Source organism: Pleurodeles waltl, chromosome 2_2 (genome assembly GCF_031143425.1).
Source record: "Pleurodeles waltl isolate 20211129_DDA chromosome 2_2, aPleWal1.hap1.20221129, whole genome shotgun sequence".
NCBI lineage: Eukaryota > Metazoa > Chordata > Amphibia > Caudata > Salamandridae > Pleurodeles > Pleurodeles waltl.
This window is the reverse complement of record NC_090439.1, coordinates 211,568,084-211,596,019: the sequence shown is the minus strand read 5'-3', so window position 1 is coordinate 211,596,019 and position 27,936 is coordinate 211,568,084. Positions and strand designations below refer to the sequence as shown.

At 42.9% G+C, this 27,936-nt stretch overlaps 1 protein-coding gene across 1 annotated transcript in view; it reads right to left on the bottom strand.

Moving 5' to 3' along the window:
• DNAH5 (dynein axonemal heavy chain 5) overlaps positions 1 to 27,936 on the bottom strand; it is a 4,110,061-nt gene that overhangs the window by 2,657,636 nt on the left and 1,424,489 nt on the right. Inside the window, exon 16 of the mRNA XM_069219645.1 lies at positions 12,193 to 12,364. Within this exon, the coding sequence (XP_069075746.1) occupies positions 12,193 to 12,364 (172 nt within the window). The remainder of the gene's footprint in view (positions 1 to 12,192; positions 12,365 to 27,936) is intronic.

Sequence of the window (27,936 nt, the reverse complement as noted above, 5' to 3'; positions counted from 1 at the left end):
TGCTTACCATCAAATTTGGATGACCAATGATTCTCAACATAATAGTACTTTTATCACACCAGATGGGCCATTCAGATAGATCAGGATGCAGTTTGGAATTAAGTCCGCTGCGTCAGTATTCCAAAAATTGATGTTTTGGCTTTTTTGGGGTATTCAATCAATCAATCAATTAGTACTTTTAGAGCGCAACTTATCAGTCTTGTCAGCTGGGAAGTAGGAGGGTGGGAAAGTGCTTTGCAGGGAGGGGCCGCAGGTGCAGCAGCAGCAGGGACGGAGTGCAGGGGAAAAAGAGCACAAAAGTTTGGAAAAAAGGAGAAAAAAACGACAAGGAGGGAAAAAAGATGACAAAAAGGCAAAGAGATGCACACAGACAAGTACAGATGGCCACTAGGCCACCTGTGATGAGGCGCAGGCGGGTGCCTGTGGGTGGAGGTGGGCCTCGAACTGAGAGTGAGACAGGCTCTTATATGGACCAGCAGCAGCAACAGGTAGAGATGCGCAGAGGGGGGTGAGCAGACACTGACCAGAAGGTCATAGGAGTGTAAAAATAGGGGATGGTAGCATTTCAAGATGGCATTTTAGTGTGCTCAGAGTCTGCAGATCAACATTTCAATCCATTAAGCAAAGTGTTAACCCTTTTAGAAGAGAAAGGCATGACAATATGTTAGACAAATGCACATTTTTGTACATGAAGTTGTGTATCTGGGACATACTATTTCTGAAAAGGGAATAACTTCAAAGAAGTATTTGTTAGAATCTATTAGAAATATGCAAAAACCTAATAATAAGGAGCAGCTTCAATCATTTTTTGGATTTGTCTGAATATTATTCTGGATTTGTACAAAAGTCTTCTGACACTGTACAGCCTTTCCAGTTATTACTTTAAAAAGTTGTCAGATTTGACTAATCAGAGCGACATACACGGGCTTTCAAGGGGCTAAGGGAGGCAATCATTAAGTCTCAACCTTTGTCTTCTTTTTCTCACAGTGCATTGAACGTAGTTATTGTTGAAGCCAGTGCACTGCTTTAGGAGCAGTATTAACTCTAATTAAAGGTGGCATTGAACATGCTATTGCTTTTGCTTCCAGAGAGTTATCTATGGCTAAATCCAGGTACACCATCATTGAACAGGAAGCTTTAGCTTGTGCTTCGTCTGTGAAGCACTTTAAAATGTATCTTTGGGGTCAGCCCTTTCATTTGAAAACAGATTGGGGTCAGCCTTTTCATTTTAAAATGGATCATGCACCTTTAACTACTTTGTTATCCAAACAAAGGTGATCATTATGAACATGGCGGTCTGGATTGGAATAGTGGTCCAGACCGCCATATTCTGAACACAGCAGGGAACTGGCTGCTTTCACTTCCACCCACCGCCAGGCCAGATTCAACAGCCGGGCCGACTGTGGGCACATTCGACCAGCCGGTGGAGACCAGACCTTCGGTGGGGTTATGATCCCATTTCCACCAGGGATTCCCTGGCGAGTTACCCATTTCTGTCTCCTGTATGTGACACATCAGGCCCCTCCCCCCTTTCCACTACACCTACCCACCCCCAAATCCCTAAAATAGCCCCCACCCCCAAACACCAACCCTCCACCCCCAAAACCCAATGTAGGTCCCCCCACCCCTACATACAGGTCCCCACACCCACTTGCACCCATTCACTTACATGCACACACGTATACATGCACTCAGACACACATCCCCCCCACATACACTCACGCACACCCCCATGCACTCACACGATCACACACACACCTCTCCCCCCACTTCCCTCTCGGACAGCATTTACCTCTGCCGTCGCGCTGCTCTGGGAGGTAACGGGCGCCCTGGATGCTGCTCCGCCGCCATCGATGCCTCTCCATACACTGCCACGCCTATAACTGCTTCATTATAGGTCTGGCGGTGTATGGTCTGGCATTGTGGTGAGGGTGGAGCAGCATCCATCCCGCCACCGACTGCCAGCATGGCGGCCCTCACTGCCATCAATGGCGGTGAGGCTCCATGCGTCATTATTTGGCGGGATGCGGCCACCAACAATGGCAGTCTTTCATTGACCGCCGGCACGGTTGGCGGTAGAGCATCCTGCCAAAAACATAATGACCCCCTTAGTGTAGGTAAAGCCTCTTACGGATCGGTTAGGTTGCTAGCACAATTTTATGAGAATAATTTCACAGTTAATTACATTCCTGCTGTGCAAAATGAGAGGACGAACTGTTTAGCCACACTCTTTGGTAGAGTAGACTGTTTAAAGGTTAAAGGATGTGAATTCACATGAAGAGTGTTTGGCAACAAAGTTTGAGGATGTGGTGCTTTCTGTTGGTCAAGTGTTGTCTAAGGGGGATTGGTTGGATGCTTCTTTGGAAGATGACACTTTGAAATATTTTATATATCATAAAGGGATGGTCGTTGGAGAAACATTTGCCTAAGGAACTCCAGGTTTACTGGAAAGTTAGGGACAATTTGTCAAATGAAAATTATTTAGTAGTGAAGGCCATGTATTAATGTTCCCCCATTTGGTGTCAAGAAGAAACTTATTTGTATTGCTCATCTTGGTTACATTGGACAATCAGATACCACTAAGAAAGTTTAAGAATTGTTTTAGTGGCCATATATGGATGTTGATATTGTCAGGTTTGTGGAAGGTTGTCCCTTATGTCTTAATTCTAAAAAGGTGTAGACAATTCAATAAACAGTTCAAGTGGGAACAAGTGTGCCAGAGAAACAGTAGAAGAACTTAGCCATTGATTTCTTAGGACCCTATGAAGGTATTGAATGTGGTAAAATGTTTGTACTTTTGATGATTGATTACTTTTCTAAATGGTTGAACCTTAAGTTGATTTTTCCACCCAACACAGAGGAGATTATTATTTTTCCTCAGGTATGTTTTAAAAGAGAGGATTTCCCTGATTCTGTAAGTTCACAAAATGGTACACAATCTTCTTTCTGCAAATGTCAAGAAACACATCAGAACTGCTTTGTATTCATTGAGCATGAGTGGTATAGTGGAAAGATTTAACAAAACTCTTGTGCAAGGAATTCAGTTAGTTAATAAGGAGTGCATTGATGTTAAGAAACATGTAGCGAAGTTATTGTGACCGTATCTTTGTCCACCACATTGTACTACAAAATGTTCCCCATTTATGCTGCTCAAAGGAAGGAAACCTAGACAAGTAGGTTGTTTTCTGGAAATAGGGTTTGTGATATGAATAAAATTAATGATACAGTCAGGGAAAATAAGGATAATAGTAAAGCAACTTATCAAAAACAATTGGATTCAAAAAGGAGAATGCTGTCTGCTGGCAATTTAGTGAAAATCAAGTTGCTGGCCATGTCAAAAAGGGGAGTTCCAAGTTTTCTAAAATTTTGAAAATTGTGACAGTAGATAAAACTTCAGCTCTTCTTAATAACGGTATTTGGTGGAGTTATTTTAGATTGGCCAGAGTAAAAAGGGAAATTAATGAAGATATGGTCGATATTTTTTAACCTTACTTTGCCAGTGACCCGTACAATACCAATGTCAAGTTGTCACCTAAGAGGGTTTTCAGTGATGACATCATTGTGTGTAAATCCAACATTTCTGTTTCTTGTGACATATTTGAAAGCAGAAGAAGGAATGCTAAGTTACTCAATACATTTAAAGATTTTGTTATGCATTGATTGCATGTTCCAAAACATTTATATACCTACACATAGGGCCTGATTTAGATTTGGGTGGAGGTGTTACTCTATTGCAGTGGTGACAGATATCCCGACCGCCGAAATCTAAATCCCAATGTCTCCTATGGGATTTAGATTTCGGTGAATTGGATATCCTTCACCATTGTGATGGAATAACCGCTCCGCCGAAATCTAAATCAGGTCCATATATATATATTTTTTTTATGGATTTGTTTATGATATTTTTCTTTTTGTAAAGGAGGGAGGGGGGTGGTTAGCTTGTAGTTTATTAATTAAGGGTATAGTTAAGGTTTGCTTTCACTTACAATATGTGCAATAGCCTACCCACTTTGCTATGTTTTTACCTCAGTTATTGTTGGTCCATTATATGGTGTTCTTTGAAAGTATTCCAAGTTCTAATATGCATTATATTTCAGTTGTAACTTGTTTTTCCTGTGCGTGGGTGCTCCATTAATGCAGCTACTTTACTAAATATATTGGCTCTTGTACTTACAGCCGTCAAGTCACTGTCAAAAAAGATGTCAAAGCTCTACTGTTTGAATGACACCTGGCCTAAACCGCTCTGACCACCCCTCGCCCCCACCCAATTGCAATATTATCTTCAACCTACACAAACTATTGACGTTTCTCCTGTGGTGTTGTATCACCTGCTTTTCATTGCTATTATTTTGCCATTTATATATTTGAGGAACACTACCCATTGGAAGAGGCTAATCCAACAGTCAATCTACCTTTAATTTCCATGTATATTTTCTATTTGCTATCAATATGTTCTGAGTTTATTGTAAAGCGCTCTGATTCCTTCGGTCATGTCTGCACTATATATAATCACAAAAATAAATAAAATCTGAAGTGACGTATTAAGATACTGATTTTAAAAGGTGGAATGAGGGATTCCTTGAAGGGATGGTGTAAATTCCTTTTCGTAATGCCATTGAAACTTGACTAGGAGAGTAATTAGGGTCTGTGAACCAGGCAGAACCTCTTTTCTAATGGCTGTAATGAGGAAGAAAGAGGAGGAGGTATTATTCCTTACTGATGTAAATGCAACCTTCATGGTGTTTAACATGTTTATCTGTGCGTGTGTCACAAAGTCTGCTAACATTCCTCCACCACTTCGCCTCTTGTGACTAATCATTAGGCAGTATGTGTGAGCCACTGTAGCAGGAGTGCTAGTGGCAACCTTGTGGGAGCCATATAAAGGAGATGATCACAGCATGAAGCTAATCATACCCGAATAGTCTTGCCTCTACCAATTTCTACTTACTGCTTCAAGTCACATGGATGCATTAGATTTTTGGTCACTGCCTTCCACTTGCAAGCTAATCTAAACACGTATTTCTTTGCTAACAGTTCTGATCCTCATTAAATGCTCTGATAGTTGCATTTTGTCTTCTTGGATTCCTGAGGTAACCATTTAGCTTTGTAAGCAGCGGGTAGTGCAACAGTAACCTCTTTCCCATTCTGCTCCCCTTTTTATTTTATTTTTTAATTTTAAACTGGCCCAGCAGCTTCAAAGTGCTACTGGGCCACTCGATTCTTTTTTTCCACTTGTATGAATTTATTACTAATTTTAAATTCGTTTTCTAAAAGGTGGTCAACCATGTTGGAATGTTAAATTAAAAACGGCTGTGATTTGTCCAAAAAAATGGATAATTAGAAGTCAAGATAAATGCATGCACATCGGTAACCTGTTTTGGAACTGGGTTTTATTTAATAGAAGACCCATTGCAAGATTACTGGCAATGTGCATGCATTTGTCTTGGTTGATGCTTTGATATACAAATCGCATAGGCAATAACAGCCTTTTAGAGTTGAGACCTTGGTTTTGCAAATGCTTTTTAACGGATCTAACGGAGGTATTTAATCTTTTCCATCTCACTTAAACATTTTGTTCTTCAGGCTTTCATAACGTAAAACAACATATCATCATTTTTAGTTTGAAACAGTCTATTGATGTTTTAAAAGCATACAAATTTAGGGGAGCATCTGACAGCCGAAGATGGTGGATGCTTGATTCTGAGCTCTGCACTCAGTCCAGTGCCACCCGACTTAATCTGGTATAACAGCAGATCGTTTTGCCCCTGGGCGTAGAGACGGTGACATTGCCTGTACTGTTTTCCCTAGGGCGTGAGAAGAGTTGACCTGGGTGCCTACTTGAATGTAATCCCTTTCCTTGGGCGGTGCAATGTTGGGGCCTGAGAAAAGCTGAAAGAAGAAAACCCACTGGCTCTTACCGAAAACTATAGCTGAGTGCGGTTAGTGGAAGGCTGTTCCAGACATGCCGAGAGATGCCCAGGCTGCCCGAATGGTGAGGTGTGTTGGAGCCTTCGCTGTGAAAGTTGGCCACATTCCAGAGAGGAGGGTGGCTTGTACCCGGAGGTGGCAGGCGGCCCTTGACGTACTTCCATACCCCTGGGTAAATGTGCAGCTAGTGGGCTAGGGCCAAATTGGAGGATAACTCTCAGTGCCCCTGGGTCTTGGGGCGAGGAAGCTGCTGCCTGTACTGTGGGCTGCTTGAGATGAGCGACATCAGTCTGGTAGACTGGCAGTGACTGTTAACCGCTCTAAGCAGCCACCACTCAGTGGGAGGGGCCCCAGCACAGGGGGTGGCACATTTGAGCCACTGAAGTACTCTGTCTCACTACAGACCTGATGACATGGGGTTTGATCAGGAACATAGGTGCCCCGGCAGAGACTGATGGCTTGGGTGGAGGCTGGCGACTGAAGCACTGGGCCTCGGCAAGGGCTATCATATTTCCATCTCATATGAGGGGAAAGACAGATGTTGTTCTGTGTTTATTAAAGCTGCGCCCTGTAACCCCCACACAGCACAATAAATCTAACTAAGTGGTTTTGCAAACAAGCCCGAATTATGCTTCCCTTTATCCGTGTGCCCCATTCACTTAATGCTGCACTGGTGATGGTGACTCAGTGGACCTTCTGCTATGGTACTAGTGCAGTGACCTGAACACTTGGGAACAGCCTAGTACAGCCACTTGCCACTGTGGTGAGTTCATCCATTTTCACGGAGGGACACCTGTTGTGGCGTTGGGCTGTTTAGGCAAATTACAGGAGAAGAGGAAGGATTATCCACTCTTGGAGGGTGGGGTGGCTACTGGCCATTAATATCTAGCTATCACTTGGGAGAGTGGACTTGTGACACTGGCTCATAACTTAGGGTTTAGCGGTGGGGTGGACTCACAAACAGCTTGTCAGTAACGCACTACACTCCAATGGCTGAACTATAGCTTCTCATCCCCGTCTTCCCCCTTCCTACTCCTCTTCCCGTAGTCATTGAGCTCAGCTAGCAGTGAACATTGGCAAGGGCATACTATCTGCCCAACCCACTCAGGGAAGGATAGACAAGTATGTTAGGCACACTTTTGCTTTAGACCAAAAGGAACCCCACAACATTAGGCCATCTGGGGCTGTGGTGCTGCCACACTCCATGGTGTCTATCCTGCAGGCCATAATAGATTCGAGAACTTCCCTTGAGTGACAGATTGGTGAATTGAGCCATGATGTTAATATCAAAATCTTAGAAACACAGTACAGTGCAACTGCGGCAGAGGGTTCGACATCGGAGATAGAAGACTATCCGTACATCCCAAACCACAGATATGGGCCCACAACTCGAAGTCAATCAACTAGAGGCCCGAGCTGAGGATGCTAAGGGCAGATCCAGGAGAAATCCACATTTTGGGTGTCCCAGACAATGTGGAGGGTTTGTTCCTTATAAAATTCATTACAGGGTGGCTGAGGTCATAGCTTCTAACAAATAAGTTATCATCCTGCTTTGTCATAGAACATGCACAAAGGTTGCTGGCATCTTATCTGCCTCATCCAGGAGCTCCCTTCGTGACCAATAATTGTTAAAGGCTTGAACTCTGTGGACAGAGACCTAATTCTGTGTGCAAGCTGTAAACAAAGCAAACTCCACAGTGAATCATTCCCGTCATGCTTTTCCTAGACTATACACTTAAAGTACAGCAACAACTTTGGTCGATTTTGGCTAAGGGCTATGCAAATATAGCACATACTGTTGTTTCCAGCACAACAGTCATTTACAAAGACATATCCCTATTCTTAGCCATGGCAAAGAGTGCAAGATGCTTGGTGGCGGAACACCCAGACTTTGGCAATCACCACCTTTGGGTTCACTGCATAAGGGAGAGGAGGACAGCATCTGGAATCAATTCCCACATCTGAGCAGAAGGAAATGATAAGGGGACTCAACATCTTGCAGTCCCAAACATCCACATCCCTCATCTGCAGAGGAGTCCCCAAAGATCAAAACTGAGGACACCTGAAGGATAATGGTTGTCCTCTTTCCTAATGTCATGCTCACCTGTGTCTCATGAATTACTACATTTACGGGCTGTCCTTGCCCCGCATTGGGCCCCCTACTTGGTTGACTTTGATTCTTCAGTTTTGTTGTGTTTTAAGTTCAGAGTTAGGGAGACACATACTTCATGGGGAGAAGTGTAGAGTTGTGGGAGCAGAAATTGTTGCCTGTTATGGACAGTGCTTAGGTTCACTATGTATTTTATTTCCATTATAAATTCTTAGCGACAGGGTAATTTGAGATTTTCCACAATACACTATTTGCAATGCTCTTGATCTCCATAGTTTCTGATTTGGCTTCCAACAGGTTGGAGCTTGAGCTTATTAACTAAATGGGTTGTTAAACCTGTTGGATGGAAAAGCTCAAACCAATTCCCTTGCTCACATTTTTCAGCTCCCCATCCTTTGCTGGCAGGCAGCACTTAAGCAAATGGCACAGTATGCTCACAGCAGAAATGCAGCTATGGCAGGGCACATGGTTAGCTGAGACAGCAAGACTTCCAGGGCTTTTTTATGGGACTTAATTGGTATATCAACCCTCAGGGATGCCTGGACAGGCAACCTTATTATGACAATCAAAGAATTGGAAGTAGAATTTGGTTTAGATAAATCACAGTTTCATCAGTATTTGCAATTGAGGCACGTCCTAGACACATACAGTGAAAGACTTGCCGTGGGTCCTGAATATAACCCTTAGAATTTAATTTAATAATGGACAGGCTTGGGAAAGGAAGCATCTCAGGATTACATAAATCTATTGTGGTAAACTCGCATAACCCATTTCTGGAGCTCAGGCGACGTCGGGGGAGGATTTGGCCGCTCTTGATGATGATGAGTGGAATTAAACCAAAATGACCACTAAGTTGTTGGCGATATCTATGCTTTTCCACCTCATTCTAGTTCAAATATCTTTACATGTTTTGCCATTCTCCATACTGTTTCTGGCAATGGGTCGGGCCCTCAGCCCTGACTATGTTAGATGTGACTCTGCCCCTGGCACCTTTTACCATACTGCCTGTGAGTGTCCAGTCATTTCTAGTGGTTGATGACCTGTCAGTAGCATTTTGGGCATTGTTTTGGGAAAAACTTTAAATTTGGATCCCAAAATTACCCTCCTGGGAATAATGGACATCCTGGGTGGCCCACAAAGTGCCTGCATCCTAATGGCTATCAATACCTGTTTGCGAATAGAGACATAATACGCCACTGGTGAGATATGCAGGCCTGCTCAGTTGGGGAGTGGACAAGTGGAATGGACTAATGTGCCAAACTTGAGGAACTGGTCTATAGAGTCCATGGTGTGAACAAGAAATATGTGAAAAGATAGGAGTCCCTGCATTAACTCCAGCGTTCCCTTAGGATGAGTTTGAATAATCTGTTGTTATTTTATATTATGCAATGTGGAGTTGAGCTGCAGTATACTGCGATGTTTACTGTGATGAAACTTAGGAATAGAGTACAACACCTTTTGGCACACGTTTACATGTTGTATTTGTTTGATGCTAAACAATCAATAAAAAGAGTTATTAAAAAGTATACAAATAACTGAAAAAAGAAGTCAGTAGGCGCCTGCTGGTCACAAGCAAAACATTCTGACTCACTATAATTTTCTTAAATTAAACAGAATGATACTCGGAACATAAATCTCCATGTAAGGGCAGAGACGTTTAACCTGAATCAAAAATACCACATAAATATGCGCATATCCTTTTAAGAAAATGAAAATAGAAAAATAGAACAACCTGTGACTCAAGAACAAAAGAAGCATCAGGGTCTCTACCTGTTGGGAGCAAAATTCCATCCATTCTAGTACACTGATTTTTTTCGTTATTTACCAAAAAACACAAGCACATATTTGTGGGATTTGCCTTCAAAAAGGAAATCAATACTGGTAAGTCAGATTTGGGAGCCTGCTGCCATTGTGCCATTAAGACAAAAATAGTTTTGCCATTTTGGTGTGTTTCGGTGAAAATATTGTACTGTACAGGTGAGGGTCTCTAAATTAGGCCTCCAATTACCAAGGGCCTCATTACGAGGTTGGAGGTCCGAGGACCACCCCACTTGTGCTGAAGGTCGGACCGTCGCTCTCCAGGCAGTCCGACCTCCACATTACAATCCTGGCGGGCAGATCCACCAAAAGGATCACCGTCCTCGCTAAGGACATTGTTCCTGACGGGCTGCCGGCAGTCTGAGTTTTACTCAGCCACGGCAGCGCTGAACTCAGTGCTGCCTTGTTGATTACAACTCTGCTTTCCGCCAGCCTTTCCATGGTGGGGTCCCTGCCAGGGCCAGGAGCCGCAGGGGGGGCCCTGAACTGCCTATGGCATGGGTAATGCAGGGGCCACCCTGCCCAGCACCATCGGAAAGCACACTGTCTGCTCTGCAGACAGTGCACATTCTGAGGCTTCTGTAGTGCTATGGTAATTGGCCTTGACTCCCTTAAAGGAGCCAAGACTAATACCGTAGCACTGTTCCTGCCAGTCAGCCCGGCGGGAATGCATAATACTATGTTCCTGCTGGTCACCCCGGCAGGAACATTGCAGTACGGTTGAGTTGAAGGCCACCAGTATGACGATGGCGTCCTCCCAGTGAGTTTGGCAGTCGTCTTGTTTGACTGCCTAACTCATAATGAGTTCTTGGTGTGTCACGTAGGCTCTCATTATTCTAATGAGACTATTGGATTACATTAGTCTCATATACACAATGACAGACAGAGGCAGTATAGGTTTCAGTAATGTTTTTAATGAAGCGACTGCATCTTAGGTAGCAAAGCGTGGGCTGCAATAACCAGGACGATACAGCCTGACAAGATTAAAATTGTGACAAGGAGAGTGAAGCATAGAAATAACGCTACCATATTGTCACAACAGTCAATAGACTAATTCCTACCTAGGCTATAATAGAGAACAGCGTGTTAAGCCCTAATTCTGCCCTTTAGGTTCCCCTGGGAAGACATCATCCCCCATACCTGAGCAAAGGCCTGAAGTCTGCAAAAGCAGCCGTAGCGAAGCAATCAGCATACAGTTGTGGTTCTCTGGCTGGAATCTCCCTCTAACGTGTAAGAAACAGGGAAGTGTTTTTATAATAAAACAGCTGAGGTTCTGAGAAAATGTCCCTACGTAAGGATGTGTATTTTCTATGAATGTCATAGACTAAACTTATACCATGTTCACCGGCAACCTATCTTGCTGCAGCCTTGGAAGAAGCACAGAGTGAGCAAGAATGTATTGTTTGAGAATAGAGTGCTAGCCTAGGCAAAAACAGTTAGATAGAGAGAAATAAAACAAAACCGTAAAAGTTGCTCTTATAATAATAAAGCGAAGCCGAATAAAATATATCTAGATTAAAGTGCACAGAGGCAGGCCTAGTATGTTAAAATAACGTGCATGGAGCTATAACTAAAATGGCTACACAACAGGTGGTCTGCCTGAGCAACTTTAAGCAGGTCCACAGTCCTTCCTTTGTAAATAATGAATGAAAATGTCTTTCTAGGGTAGGAAATTACCTGCAAATGTTTGGTGAATACCTACAAACATGAGTTTGTGGGTGTTCACCATGGTTTGCAGACGGGTCATCCCACAAATGACCACAAACCCTTCTCTAAGCTTTATTCATCAATACGTAAACTCAACTTGAGAAAGATAAACATTTTATTAAGAAATGCAGTCTATGAATATTAAAGTCAGTTATTTCTAATTCTGTGAATCAGAAATGTATCTGACCAATTTATTGAGAAAATAGGTTGTACTGAAGTATGCAAAACGCTTTATGTAACCTATCTCCATCACATTAGGCTATAAACAATCGAGTTGCATGCTGATCCACCTATTATAATAATCTCCGTGGTTGACTGCCATACTATTATTGGTTACTTGCGGTTCCCTTTTAGAATGAATCGTTTGGATCAAGAGTTGCACCTGTTAGTGCTGAATAACCTCAATCTTGGAAGGAGTGAGTTCATACCTATGGGTTTTTTCGAATTCTTTGCTAACATTCAGGATTTACGTGGTTTTATTTAATTCATGTTTCAAGTGTTGTTGATGACTGGAGGAGGACAAACGGAGTAATTCAAATTCAAAAGTTCAGCAAAACTTGTCAATGTGAGGTTTTGGAAATATGTTTTATGGCACCAACAAAGAGAGAAATTATTTAGTCTACACTTACCATGTTTGGCAGAAATATTGCTTAAATATTTTTCAATGTTCAAGGAGGTCCAGTTCAAAGAAGTAAGGCCAGGTTGTATAGCGTCGTCTACCTTTGCTACATGGGGGGCCATTAGAGGTTCCAAAGGGGGGCGGATTTTTGCCCTAATTCTCTTATCTTCTGTCAACATTAGCTGGAATGAAGTTGAAAGCACAAAACATTACCAAAGTCATATATTCACCACTAGCTGTAGTACTTTTGTTTTATTTAATTGAATACAGGATTCTCTAGCTATAAATTAGCTAAAGTTACTTACCTGTAAAATGTATTTCTGGACTATTACTCCACGGCCTGAAACAGTGTCTTACAAGTTACAATGTAAGACAAAGCAAGCAGCGCACATCTGCTGCACTTTCATACCTCAGGGACTTCACGCAGAAATTCTATAAGCACATAAATTGATATAAGATGATGAAGGAGTGGTGGATGCCCCTTTATGCTCAATGTTGGTAATAGAAAATACTTAAAGGGTTTGGGTTTACAGCATATTGAGGTACTTTATCAGAGAAACCTTCACAGTCCCGACAGAGAAGTTTATAAATGGCATATTTTCAGTCATTGCAGCTCCAGGAATTTTTCCACCACCCAAACTCTAAATAAGGGTCAACATATATTATATAGTAATGCTTTTCATATAGTGCTTCCTACCTCTTGCGAGACCCAAATCATCTATTAAGCGGATGCTCATTTTTTTAACACTGTAATTATCTTTTTTGACGTTTCAAATCTGCAAAAACATTTCCCACACAATAAGGGATGAATCTCGGCTATCAGTGCCCTTCAGTTAAGTTTCATTGCAAATTATTTAGTATCCACATAATAAACACAATTGGCATTCTTGGAAGTGGAAGAACAAGGAGTAACTGGGAAATAACATATGAAAACCTAAAAGGAGGGTGAATGTAGGGCTTAAGGAAGTGAGTAGAGGGACTGGGCTCGCATCACTGTTGAGGTGGGGGTTGGGGAAGGTTATGAGGAAATAAGTACATATGTGCTGTTGTTGGATCATGTAGATTTGTTACCTGAGGGAGAAGGGGGTCATAATAAAGAATTGGCAATCCCCATAAAGCGTTTTCCGTTTCCTTGGACTCAGCGGCAGCTTCTCCTGTTGGGCGGAGGACCGTCGCCCTGTCCACTCCCTGCCATGCCTGTGCTAGTTCTGAGGGCGGGACCATTGCTGCTGACCGGCAACAGGGGAGGAGGAGTGGTGCAGAAGTTTAAAGTGCCTATGTCACTTTAGCTGGCTATCTTGCAACAGTCAGCCTGACATGCACACTTTAAACCTAGCCAACCCGAGTTGTCTTAGACAGCTGGGTGGAGCGCAAGCACAGGCATACAGTGCAGCAAGGTAAGTGAATGTTTATTTTACTTTAATGTAAACTAAATCGCTGAGATGCATTACATTAACGTTTAAAGTAACACATTTTAACTTTAAAACGTTACTTTAATGCATGCCAGCAACTTAGTGTTTAGTAAAAGTTTTATGTTCCCTTAGTCGGTGCTGCACCTTTTTCACGCCCACACCAGCACCTACCAAGCACCATCACTTTCTGTTAATGACAGCGTTACTGCTTGGATGCAGGCTCTTTCGTGGGGACATCTGTGTATAAAATGCTCAAAGTACAACAAAAAAGTGATGTGAGGAATGCTTGAAGTAATCTAATCCACTATTTCCCTAGGTAGCACTCCAGTTCTTCGTTTTTTTGCCAGCCATGCCTCCCCAGACAGGGTCTAGCTGTCGATAAGTCAGACTTGAACCTGCTCCAGCAGCAACAGTCCAGTACAAACTGCCAAACCAGGTCCACTCTAAATCGCAAAAAGCATAAAAGATAAGGCATGTGATCACACCTGTTGTCGTGGGTGTTGGCACCACAGACCTTACTTCTCAGCATTGCTGAAGTGCTATTTTGTATTTATCAGCTGTGACACTTTGACCATATAGTCATATGAGGTTGGCCATTGCCTCCTGAGAATCCGCCCCATCCGTCACACAGTAGGGGCTCACAGTGCTTAATTTGTAAATAAAAACGTGCAGGTGCCCAAAGCTCTCCTCTTAAACAATTAAATGTGCGAGCCCGTAATACTGAGGCAGGGTAATCCTGAAGCCATATCGGTCCTCTTCAGTCCATTTAAAGCCACTCCCTGCCCCTTCAGCTCACTCTTGCAGCTTTCTGTTTTCTACCATTGTGACGCTTTTTCGTTTTTCTCTACCTCCGTCTTTCCCATATGTGTCTTTTGCTCGCAGTAAATGCTTGAGGCAGAACAGTAAGACGGTTTAGAATGTTGAATAAGCATGGTTTGGTAAAATGTGTTGCAGAGAGCGTAAGAACAGATGTAGTCATACATACAGCTACATATCCTTTAGGAGTGAACTGTATATTAATTAGTACATCAGTGATGTTCAGCAGGGTATCTATTATATCAAGTTCACGCAGGAGTGACATACATCCAACCCATTAGAGGGTTATTAAGCCACAAAGGGGCAACTATATGGAGTTTTCAGTGGAGCAGCAGGGCCTAATCCCACTGAAAAAAACAAATGTCAGGGCACTCATGAATCCAAAGTAGTGTATCCAATCTTCATTGAGAATGACAATAGTTTCTTGTAAACATCAAGTCCATTTAATTGTACAGTATGCCGTTCAGCACAACAAAAAAGGCCGTCCTTGAAGAAAATAAAATCTGAAGTAGTTACAATTCGTATCTATTTGAAAATGAATAGTATCTGCAGTTTGAAAACCCGCCACGGTCAAGTTATCCCGCGGCGTTTCCAATAATGGATTCAGCGTCGGACGCTGAATCCATTATTGGAAACGCCGCGGGATAACATTTTCAAATAGATACGAATTGTAACTACTTCAGATTTTATTTACGGCGTTGGACAAATATATGCTTTTAAAGACATCGCAGAATTATTGTGAAGACTGTTTCCTACTTAGAATACATTACTTGAGTTAAGCCCTGATGAAGTCCTTACGAGAACATTTTCTCATAGGATGAAACACGTGTTGGCTGTGGTTGCTACAAGATTATGGGCCGTGATCTCTACAGTAATTTTTTGTCTTCAAGGACGGCCTTTTTTGTTGTGCTGAACGGCATACTGTACAATTAAATGGACTTGATGTTTACAAGAAACTATTGTCATTCTCAATGAAGATTGGATACACTACTTTGGATTCATGAGTGCCCTGACATTTGTTTTTTTCACTGTGAGTTTCCCTTGAAACATTGGAGGATTAAGGAAGATCCTCTTGCCAGGAGCACCGTGCCATGAAAGAGTTGAAATGTTACTGTATGGACTTACTGTGAGCGCCCTAATCCTATGACTATCTTCCTGGTTATTATTGCCTTTGTTGCATAATCCCACTGAGTCAAAGTTAAAACACCATTGTTTACTAGATGGAATCCAGACGCAACGAACTGAAGCTCACACCCTGGTAGGACGCTTAAGCTACCAAAAACTATATGAAGGCCTCTCAGGAAAGACACACCCACAACTAGCAGTAAGGTTAAGCTATGAGAAAATGCCATAAGGAATCCACCCAGGAAGAGGAGTTGAGCAAACAAGTGTACAACCGACTATTTAATACCCACTATCCAGTCAGGAGAAGGAGATGCACTTGACCGGAATGGAGATCATACATTTCGTTGTGATACAATGGCGGTGAGGGTGACCCAGGAGAGGAGCTAACACAACCATTCTCCCGGAAGTGGCATTAAGTAAACCAAGAAGCGAGGTTGCAATCAATGCTTCTCTGGAAGGAATGCATTTGTGCTATTGCCTCAACTCATTCAGGATGAGGGTAGAAGGTTTGTATGTTAAAATATATAATGAAAAAAAGTATGCACAATATTGACTGGCACAATACAGTCACAGTAAACATACATAAGGGAGTGTTGATATACTATTTTTACTTCAAATCTACTTGACACAATTGTCAATATCTTGCAGTCCGTACCGTTACATATTTACATTTAAAAGTCTTTATTCTAGTACCACAGCAGATGAAGGAGAATGAAAGGGCCGATAAATAGTTCGGGGGTTCTGGCCCTAGATTTAGGCTCTACTTACTGCAAACAGTGAATACACCATGGATAAAGACCTTAAACCCGACCATCCTTTACCAGGGGGTGAAGTCTTTCAGGACCTAGATCAGTGAGACAGAGGACTCTTGAGTAAAGAAAGACAACTTTATTTACCTAGAATATCCATGAAAAGAAAAGCACACCATATGCATACAAAAACAACCTCAGCAGCTCTACTAGAACAGCTGTGCTCCCAATTTAAAACAAGCACTAGGTCTCGCATTCGAAAGAGTTAGAGCTATTGCAGCTGTAGATGGCAATGTCTTTCAGCCATGTGTTTTGGTTTGGAGTGGAGTGGATGTATTTGGTGTCGAGTGGAATTATGTGGGTGGGATTGGAATTGTTAGTTACAGAACTGTGTGGAGTGGATTTGTGTACTGGAATTATGTGGCATGGTAGATAGAGAGGGGCGAGACCTGCAAAAAATAGATAGGAAGACAGAGAAGGATAGGTAGTTTGTGCAAAAAGTGGAGAATGAACTCCAGACAGAGGAGCAGACAGAGTGTGTGAGAAACAAGGGGAGAGCAGGCGAAAGATGCATAAAGAGGGAGAGCCTGTGTATGCACAAGACACCCCGATAACAGAAGGAGAGCGTGGGATTGAAGGACGGAAACTTTGAAAATGCACAGGAAACAAACTGTGCTACAAGACCTGAAGTCAGCCACATGAGAGAGGTGGGAAGTGTGCATGAGAGAGTGAGAGAGATGGGTGCGAAAGAGTATGAGAGAGAAAAGGAATGATTGCTCCTCCCAAAGAAACCTTACTTACCTTAAAGGAAGGCAAGTGTTCAGAGAGACTATGACTACCCGCCAGCTGACAGCACGGTACGAGGATGGGCACCAGACTGAGAAAGGCATGTGAGCTGACAGACAGAGCAAGGAAAGAGAAGAACTGTGCACATCTTCCAGTTTCCGAATATAAGTGAGAGCAGCACCAAGGTGAGTGGGAGAGACACCCAGAGAGGGGGATGAGAGGTGGACGAGTGCACAGCAAGAGGACGTACAGTAAAGCAGCATGTGTGAGCAGGCAGTACATAGAGGAGATGGGGAGTGTGAGGGTCTGATGAGAGGGGCAGTAGGAGTGTGAGGGAGAGATGAGAGGAGCACTGGTAGTGGGGGAGGGAAATGACAGGGTTTATGGAAGCCTGAGGGAGAGACGAGAGGGGCAGTGGCAGTGTGAGGGAAAGGGGGCAGGGTTGGTGGAAGTGTGAGGGTAAGATGAGCAGAGCTACCCAGAGACAGTACACGACCTAGATTAAACACAGGCACACTCTTTTTAGAGAACGATTCAAAAATCTTTACTGAAAAGATGAAGCAACATGATATAGTTATCTTCTCTTTGAGACCGTATTTGCAGCATTGTTTACAGGCTGTGTCTGGTTGCACCTAGCTCATGATACATTATTTACAGATGGGGTTTTGTGTATGCGGTGAGCATATGAATAGTGTGTCTTAAATACTCAAGTTCAGAGATCAACAACCAAACCAAGGCTCTGCTTAGAGGGAGAGTCCTTTAAATTTCATCAAATGTTCGCCTATTGTGTAATACGGTAATCGAAGTACACTGTCAGTTGTTCACCCTTGTGGGCTGATGAAATGAGTACGCCGAATTGTGTAATAAAAACCTGATATTTACAGCTCCATTAAGTTCTGGACTCGCACATATTTCAGTAAGACTTATTAATTCTTAACACTTACCACAGGCATCACTGACCCACAGGATGGGTGCCTGCTGAAACCCTCAGGTAGCATGGCGTTGCTTTTATAGCAAGATGTTGGAGTACCAGGGGGGTGAACTGTGCCTGTCGTTGGTTATTGGTGGGAGCCCTGTCTTTAACACCATCTGTAAAAATGGATCACCAGTTGGTAACAACAGTCAGAAAGAAACTAATATAACCACTTGTGGTTACTAGAGGTCCCTGAAGAGCCAGGCTTCAGCTTTCGGAGTTGCAAAACTCCCGACTGAAGGAAAAAACCGAACCCAGAGTGTTTGCTGAAACATTATTGCAGAGCGCACCCGCGACGGTATCATGGCAGGCACTCACCCATTGGGCTTGAAAGCAAAGCACCCACGACAGATGAATGGAGCCTACATTCACTACAAAGAGTAACTAAGCTTAGCTGGAGGACAAGATGAACATACAGAAGAGCCAACCTACATCTACTACCCCACGAACGGGGATTAGTAGGTATCATTGACAGACAAAAACATAAAAATTAAAAAAGGCAGCTCTACTCACTCAAATTGGTATTTAATTCCAGTTAGAATATACAAAGAGGGCATGATGAAAAAGTAGCATTTTCATTTTGTGCAATTACATGTTTCTCCTGCTCTAAATACAAAAGAAGAACCCTATTGCCTTTTTATGTTTCCACCGCTGGAGCAGGCACTTACTAGTATTAGGAGGAAAAGAAGACCACTATTCAGCAGAGCACAAATGAGAACTATAAAAAAGTACACAATCAGGCAAATAAAAACTATAAGTATTGACTACATACAGACAACTTGTGTGCTGAGTCAGATGCGTCCCTTTGATGGAGTGCTACTACCTTGCAGATACATGCTCGATGGCAGCTGCCCCCACAGTGAAAGAACTTCTCACGCTAAGGTCTCCCTGAGCACCATAAGCCTATGTTTAAGCTACCATTACAACACTTGGGGAATAAGGGCCAGATGTAGGTAGGTTTCATTTTGCGAGTTGCAATTTGCGAGTCACAGCGACTCGCAAATTGCAACTCGCAAAACGAAATGCAGAAAGGTGTCTCAGACACCTTCTGCGATTCGCTATGGGGTCGCAAATACCCACCTCATGAATATTAATGAGGTGGGTCTCAGTTTGCGACCCCATAGCGAGTCTAGGCACTCACAGGGATGGTGGCCTGCTGGAGACAGCAGACCACCATGTCCGTGACTGCTTTTTGAATAAAGCAGTTTGTTTTTTTCTTTTTGCAGCCCGTTTTCCTTAAAGGAAAACGAGCTGCAAAAAGAAAAAATTCAGAAACCATTTGGTTTCGTTTTTTTCAGAGCAGGTAGTGGTCCATAGGACCACTGCCTGCTCTGAAAAAATATTTTTTTGGGCATTCACAAAGGAGAAGGGGTCCCATGGGGACCCCTTCCCTCTTGCAAATGAGTTACCATCCACTTCAAGTGGATGGTAACTGCGAGTTGGTTTGCGACCGCATTCGCGGTCCCAAAGCAACTCTGCATGGCGATGCGGTTGCAAATAGGAAGGGAACACCCCTTCCTATTTGCGAGTCGCAGCCTCAAATTGCGAGTCGGTACCGGCTCGCAATTTGCGGCTGTGCAAAGCGTGAGGCCTTTTGCGCCTCGCAAACTGCGTTTTTTGCAGTTTGCGAGGCGCAAAAGGTTTGCTACATCTGGCCCTAAGTGTGTAATGCTTGCCGCTCTTCTTTTAAAATGGACCCAGGAAGCAGACCAACTGAGGCACAGGATGGGCTCTCAATAGTAATAACATCGCTGAAAGTCAAAAAGGTGACTGCAAATTCTGAACCAGAAGGCACCATGCATACTACACCGTAACTAGAGATCGACACAGGAACAAAAGGAAAGGATGGCTTTCCTTTCAAGTAACTACAGATATATTTTCATGAAGGCAGATAGACATAAACAGACCGTGCCATCGGGTCGCCTTGAGAGAGTATCCGCAGTTCCGAAAGTTCTATGTGACACAGACCAAACTTGTGACCTGTAATCAGATTTGTTTATTTATAAGTGGGAAATTGTTTGAAAGCCCAATAAATCAAACTGTCACAATAACATCTGTATCAATTTCACTATCAGAAACGTCACCTCTGAAACATATTTGACTTTGCACGGATGCAAAATACTAAACAAAACCGCGTTTCCGATGCTTGTCCTTGCATAACAAGGAATGGAGCAAACTGATTTATTAGAGGGGCAGTGCTACAGAACTGTACCCCTGCCTAAATAAATGGAGAAAATAATTTGATAAAATATGAAAAAAATATATATGAAGCACCTACCTGTGTCAACAGGTTTTCAACTATGCTATGCTAAACAATCAAACAACCTGACCTTGTACTAATTTTGCCCCCTTTGTGATATGAAATCAGGACACTTTTATAGCGTTTAAAACATAAGCATTGCCTCTGGGTGCTACCACACGATAGAAAATGGTTTCATCAAGCTTAGTCCTACTGTTTACGTTTAGAAGGTGAAGAAAAATTACATTTCCCGTCTGTTATCATACAAACACAGCTAAAACAGTGCACACATAGTTTGCTTCACTGCTTTGAAGAAAAACTGCAAAATGAATTTTCTACATTAATTTTCACTGGCGCAAAACTTTACATAATATGTTCGCTTCCAGGATATTTGCACTCTTTTAAACCAAAAGACAACCTTTGGAAAGTTTACAGTAAAGTCCTTTTTTAGTGCACGTCATGTTTATCAGACATCTTTTCTACACCATCATTACTAAGGTGGGTGCAGAACACGTCATGCATCATAAGTTGTGTCTGCCATGAAAGCTGCTCACGATATTACTCACTGGTTTTCAAGTGATGTATTTCGTGGCTTTTAGTACTCACAAACCAAAGGTTGCGCCGCCGGTGAAGGGCAACAATGCGCAAGAGAAAACCTCAAAAGATGCAAAAACGTCTTAATGAGGACTTCTTTTATAGCTATAGGGGTATCTGGAAGGTACAAGAGGGAAGTTTGTGGTTGACAGGTTCTGTAATCTTTCTCCTATAGATTTTAAGAGACACGAGCACAGATTCTTTCCATGCATAACTTCCGACACAACAGTTCAATCAACCTGCTGTAATCTGTAATGTGCGCCGCTGCTCGCCTAGATGGGTCAGAGCTACAGAAATATTTTTAATACATAATACAAAAGAAGTGGTAATGTTGCCTCAGTATTGCCTCCCGCTTTACTTATTTGTTGAAATTCATGGCGGAATTTTTGTAGCCCAAGCTTAGTAATTAAATAACGTGCGGTATCAACGTCATCGTATGTTTTTCTGCTTGTGTTTTACTGACATCAACTCTATGCCACAAAATGCCCTGCATGGTATTTCTGTGACGTGAGGGCGAAATACAGGATCCCTCTTTTTGTCTCATGAAACAGACTTGCTGCTTCCTGCTTCACTGATGCTGCTGACGCTGGTGCTGGGTGGCTCGTGGCTCACTGCAGTTCACGGCGAGTAGAGGAGTATCGTACCATGGATTCTGCTGTGGATTCTGCCGCTTTTCCGCTGACGGTGTTGCTGCCATTTTCGTTGGCCACGACAGGTCGATTCCATTGTTGGCCCTTGTGCCAGCCCCTGCTTTGTTGGCGGTACTAGCTTGGGCCGGGGGGCCAGACCACTCCTCACTACCCCCTTGTTCCTGGTTTTGCAGCAGTTCTCGTTCCAACTGTCTGCTGATGCCTGCTGTTACCGCTTGTTGGCAGGCTGACTGCCCAATTGCTATCTGGCCTGTCCACGAGCCTCGTGTGTCGCAAGGCACTTCAGGGACATCTAAAGGGTACTCAGAGGATGAGAGGAGGAGAGGAGACGCGGGACAGAGGCCAGTAGAAGCAAGTGGAGTAAAGTAAACGCAAGTAAGCAACTTAATAAATTAACTAGAGACATTTGAGTTGTGGGGAGAGCGGCAGCGACAGCTAAGGGGAGAAAGACAGGCGATAGAAAAGGAGAGGAGAGGCGCAGACGCTAATGACGCCAAGGAATACTTATATCTCAGTATATCTCAGTAAAAATAAAATTGTTGATACTGTTCTAGATGGCAAGACCCCAACAAAAAGCCATTTTGAAAGATCTTGCAAGGAACTAAGGTGAAGTCACGTACTCCCAAGAAGTTCGGAACGAGGGGATAAATAAAGAGGTCTAAGGATGCTAAGGAGACATTAGCCCGCCCAACGAAATTCACAAAATTCAAATGTTCAAAGCAGGTGCCCGATTGTGCACAAGATTACGGGCTAGATTAGGATCCCGGAACTACACAGCCAACCCAAGGGAAACTCACTAGGCAAGTAGAGGTCGCAGTGGTGGGGGGGGGGGGTTCAATCCAGAAGCCTCAGCGATGAAAGTGAATCAGTAGAGAAGAAGGGTGGGGCGTCTGATTTGGAACCTTCGTTGCCAGTCTGTGCTGGCCCTGACGATACAGAGGACAAGAGACCCAGTGGGAGCATGGCCGGAGCGTGACCTGCGACACTGGTGTGCAATATCGAACGTAGGAGAAACTGAGGTGGGCCCTGCAAGTCCCCCAGTAGGAAACAACAGAACACATTGATGCATTTGGAATTAGCTGGGAATAACGGGACAAAGAAAGCTAAATCAAAAGCAAACACTATAACCAACTACTATAACTACCTTAACTCAAGCACTGACTGGCTGCAGATACAATACTCCATGACTAGTGATCCCACAGTACAGTTACTGGGGGGTAAAAGGCAACTCTAATGCGATGGGGGCTGAATTGGAGCAATCAGAGGCTTGGCAGCTGGATATACTTCTATCTCTGTTGCAATCATCCTAACCAATGAATGACTCCCCAAACGGCAGTGAAGTGGAAATAAACAAGCCACCAGAGTGGAATCATTCCTCAGGGAGCAAAGAACAAGTCATGAATTACATAGGAATTATTTCCGAGTCCAATTAGGATTACAAAACCTCGGGAATTCCTCACAAACAACCCCTGCAGAAAGCATCCAAGTACATCAGAACATAAAGGGGCCTTAAACGGAACAACCATCAACAAAGCAGACCCGTAAGCTCTCAGCGCCGCAGTCCTATTTTGGAAGCCAAGTAGGAAAAAACAATTCAACACTACGCAGATATGAAACTAGCTCATTTAGTTTAGAGCTCTCCTCACTTGATAACTTTGTAATCGGCAACATAGAGCCCCAATTTGACAGCATAACATCGGAGGACTTAAATTTTCTGGATGGCAATCTAATAAAAGGCCTCAGGGGCAAGGATGACCAGACCTTGGAAGTCCAAACAATTAACAAGCAAAATGAGCAAAATTGGGAAAATAGAGATTACTTTTCATTAGATCAACCAATTCTTAGCATCATGAAAATTATATGCACAACACTGGACTCAATTGCAACTACGATCATGGCCCAATCCTTTAAACTTGATAATCAACTTGAGCTGACCAAACAATTTACAGCCTCAATAAAGACCATAGACTATAGGATGGCCCTGGTAGAGGGCGCAGTAAGGGAAAATCTGCTGCAACAGGCTTTGGCTGATAAGGCGGATAGGCAAGTCTGTGGAACACTGCTGGAAAAACTACTGGAAGTCTTGAAGGTAATTGAAAATATAATTGAAGATTGTAAACATAGCCTCAAAAGCTCATATGTGTGCAACAGTGAGCCCAAAGAAATAGAGTCAAGAACTTCAGGAATGCCAACAGACAGAGTAGGCTCGCCAAGCCCAGGTTGAGAAGGCTGCCTATACGTGAACATTTTCACTGATGAGATAGAGGGAAAGAACGGAAGCTTTGCACCAGGAACTGAAGCTTCAAGTATAGCAGGAAAGAGGGTTAAGAACAAAAGGCTTCAATAAATAGGGAAATGGAAAAGCAAGGCACAAAATCCGATGCAGCAGTCAAGCCCAGTAGGGCAAATTAAAAAAATTGGTGATCAGCCCGCCCAACGGCAGTATACAGACCAAAATATCAAGACAGAGCCCTGGAAAAGTAACAGATAAAGATAGCAACTTTATGAATTAAAAACTCAGGTTTGCTGCGTGACAAAAGCTGCACCTACCATTCCCACATAAATCGCATACCCACTGGACTTATGGGAAGCCAAGCACTTACCCAAGGTACAGGAAACAAAAAGAGGTCAGAAACAGATCCTGCAGTAAATCCAGGGTTAACTGAGGCAAGTGATGTCTTAGTCAATGGAACATACAAATGGAGCCCAGAGACATCAAAATTAAATATAAGCGCCAGTAAAGACAAGCATCCCGTAGATACAAAAATAGAACATCGAGCCCAAGTACATCACCCAAATGTAGTGGGGAATTATAATGGAAATTGCCATCAACTGTTAAACACCACCATCGAGGGGACACCACAAGCAAATAGTAAAAGTGAAATCAGGAGGGTGAAGAGTTCTGAGCCCGCTGGAAGCGAACAAAATATAAGAATAACCACGCATGTGGAACCTAATGACAATTCAATAGCTCCGGCTCCTGCACCTCCGACAAAAATAAAACATTGTTCTCAGGCCAGGCTAGAAAATTACAGTAGCCAGCTGGGGCGTGCCAACGCCTTGCCTGCTCTATCACGCCCAGCATTTGAATGGAAAAATAAAGCAAAAATAGAATTCTGACCCTCAAAACGTCAAATGCATGAAGGATGCAGGAACACAGAGAAGCATTACAGAAGGATAAAAGATCAGGAAGAGCCAGCATCCACAGGACCTGTAGCTATCACCAATAGTGATGAAAAAGATAAAAATCGATCCCAAGGAAGATGGTCGCAGGAAGGCTGCGAGCATATCGAGATCGATACTGAAAGAAGCAAAGAGCATGAAGACAAGATCATGTTTACCCTGAGTATTCCTCAGGAGGGAGCCAAGATATTCTAAACAGGTGTAATATTTTATATCTGGTTAACTCCCTGCCAGGCCTGCAGAACGTAACGACTAAAGATTTGCTCTCAGTAAAATTCATACAAAGAAAAGGGTTAGAAAGTGGGGAATCATCTAAACAGTCTGGGATTCACCATGGATGGTAAAACAGATCCTAAAATGGTCCAGTCTGATGAAGACCTGGGGAATAACCATTGTCATCCCGCAAAAGGAACTGTATCCATCAATATTGCTAGAAAAAGCACAAAATGCACCAAGGAGATCCGAGCCAAAAGACAACTTTGGCTCGATATTGCAGGGAGCAATTAGCTCCAAACAACAATTACCTGAATGGACAAACTTGAGCAACATGAGGTTCCGCTTGCTAGTCAATTCCCCAAGAAACATCATGGGTAACTCCTCACTGCCACAGACATATGACAAACAGTCGTACAGAAGCTGGTAGCAAAAAAAGGACTGCCCGAGCATAAAAGATAGAGCTAGATCATCACTAAAAATCCTAAACTGGAATATCGCAGGCCTAAAAAATAAAATCGAGGATAAGGACTGGTTAGAATTTATTAAACAACAAGATATTAGCTGCTTCCAGGAAACTTGGTCTATCAATACCATCGATTTAGATGAGTTTTCCACTTTCCATCTACCCGCAACTAACCACAAAAATGAGGACCAACAGGAGGATTGACCATCTGGGTTAGAACTTCACTGCTGGAAAATTCTGTAGCAACCCACGTTGTATTAAGCAAGGATATTCATACACTAGTAGTAAAACATGAGGTGTGGTCACTCGAAATAGTGAATGTGTACTTCCCACCTATTAGTTGGGTTCAAGTCAAGCCAGGAGTGCGGCTGCTTAAGGAACACATCTTACATAAAAGATCTGGAGGCTTGTAGAATCCTGTGATTGGTTTTATAAACGACTGCCCCCCTCAGTGCTGTAAAAGCTTCCTACTAATAAGTGACGATTTTAACACCAAAACCCCATTCTATCCTCAGGGACGAACAAGTAGTAGAGGAAGATCATGCATGGAATATTCTGATCCCCCCTATTGAACGTTACCAAGACTCCAAGAAAGGAGAATGAATTTTTGAAGCTCTAATAGAAGGAGGGATTCGTATACTAAACGGAAGAACAAACTCAGATAGAGCTTTCAAATCCACCTTTCGAATTGGAAAAAGGCAAAGTATCATTGACTATTTGGCAATAAACATAGTAGCCTGGAGCTACATTACAGACATGGAAATAAGGGACAGGATAGAGAGTGACCACGACCCGCTGCTAATGGAGATGGCCCACCCTGACATGAGTTCTGGGAAATCTGTTCCCCTATATAAAGGAAATAGCCTAACAATAGCTCTGAGACCAAATAGGAAAAATATTCTAAGGACAGATGTGATGGGTGCACCTAGTGAGACCTGGTTGTCATCACTCTCCATGTTCCTTAACCTACCAGGTAACGAGGCCTCTCTCCTTTTGCATAATTTTAATAATTTGCAATCACAAACATCAGAGGAAAGAATTAGGCAAACCCAAAAGTGACTGAGGGCTGGTTTGATGGCGAGTGTTTAAAATTAAAAAAGGCGCTATCACGAGCATTAAATAATTCTGCATCTGAATAACTCTAATGAGCAACATTTTTTCGAGTGCAGGCAACAATATAAGAAATTAGTGCGATACAAGAAGAAGACTTTTCCACACAAGCTTCGGAAAGACCTCTTACGTGCAATCTCGGTTGGAAATTCTAAAACGTTTTGGGAGATAATTAGGTGGGGATGCGAAGGCCCTCCAAAAAACCTAGAGATGAACATCAACCCACAACTCTGAGTAAAGCACTTCACTGCCATGTATCAAGAAGAGGATAAGGCAGTACCTGGGAGTATCAATAACTCAAAAAACCTCAGTCAAGGGTCGGATGGCAGCAACCACAAATCAAGCAAGGCATTATCATTCCGAGAGACTAACGTGGTAGCAACAAAGTGGCCCATTGTGTCAGAATACAAAACACAGGACAAATCAGTTCCCTCCCTGTGTAAACTCTCTGCAAATAATCTATGCAGTACCGCGTGCCACAGAGCTAGCGCTTGAATTCAGTGAGAAAGAAATTAAACAGGCTATCCTTCTCCAAAAGCCGCACAAGGCTGCAGGCCCAGATGGTATTCCCTCAGACGTCTATCGTAACCAATTTTCCTTATGGATACCAGCTCTAACTCGCCTATATAACAGTGTTTGGCATTTTGAGGTAATTCCGACTTCATGGAGAAAATCTATAATTGTCCCAATACACAAAAAGGGGCCACGGGATATGGTGTGTAATTACAGGCCAATCTCATTGCTTGACAGTGTTGGAAATTTTTTCGCCAAACTGATCCAGTCGCGCCTAGACCAGTGGCTAGAGAATGGAGATCTATTATCGTTACATCAAGCTGGTTTTAGGAGGGGTCAAAGTACAACAGATCACCTCTTTAAGCTGAACATGATTTGCGCAAAATATGACTCCTTAAAGGACTCCCCACTGTACCTGGTATTTGTGGATCTTCAAACAGCATTTGACAGTGTGAATCGCCAAATATTATGGCAGCTACTGTCGGAAATGGGAATACCAGGAAAGATCTTAAGGCTGTTAATCTTACTACATACAGGAAATACCGCCAGGGTCAGATACAGCATGAGAAATAACTATACAGCAAATATTCCAATCCAGCGAGGTGTCAAACAAGGTTGGGTCTTGGCCCCAACTCTATTTAATTGCTATATAAATGAAGTAGGCCAAAACTGAGGAATTTAAATTTGGATGTGCTGAAATTAGCTAATGAAAGCATACCTATGTTGCTCTTTGCAGATGACGCTGTACTATTGGCAAGAACTGAGATATCAATGCATCATCTACTAAAGAGTTTTGAATCATTTTGTGCCTTGAGGACCATGGCCATTAATGAGGGTAAAATAAAGTTCATGAGTCTCAATCAAAAACAGAAGATGCGAGTGACCTTTAAAGTAAATAAAAAGTCTCTTGACCAAGTGGCGACCT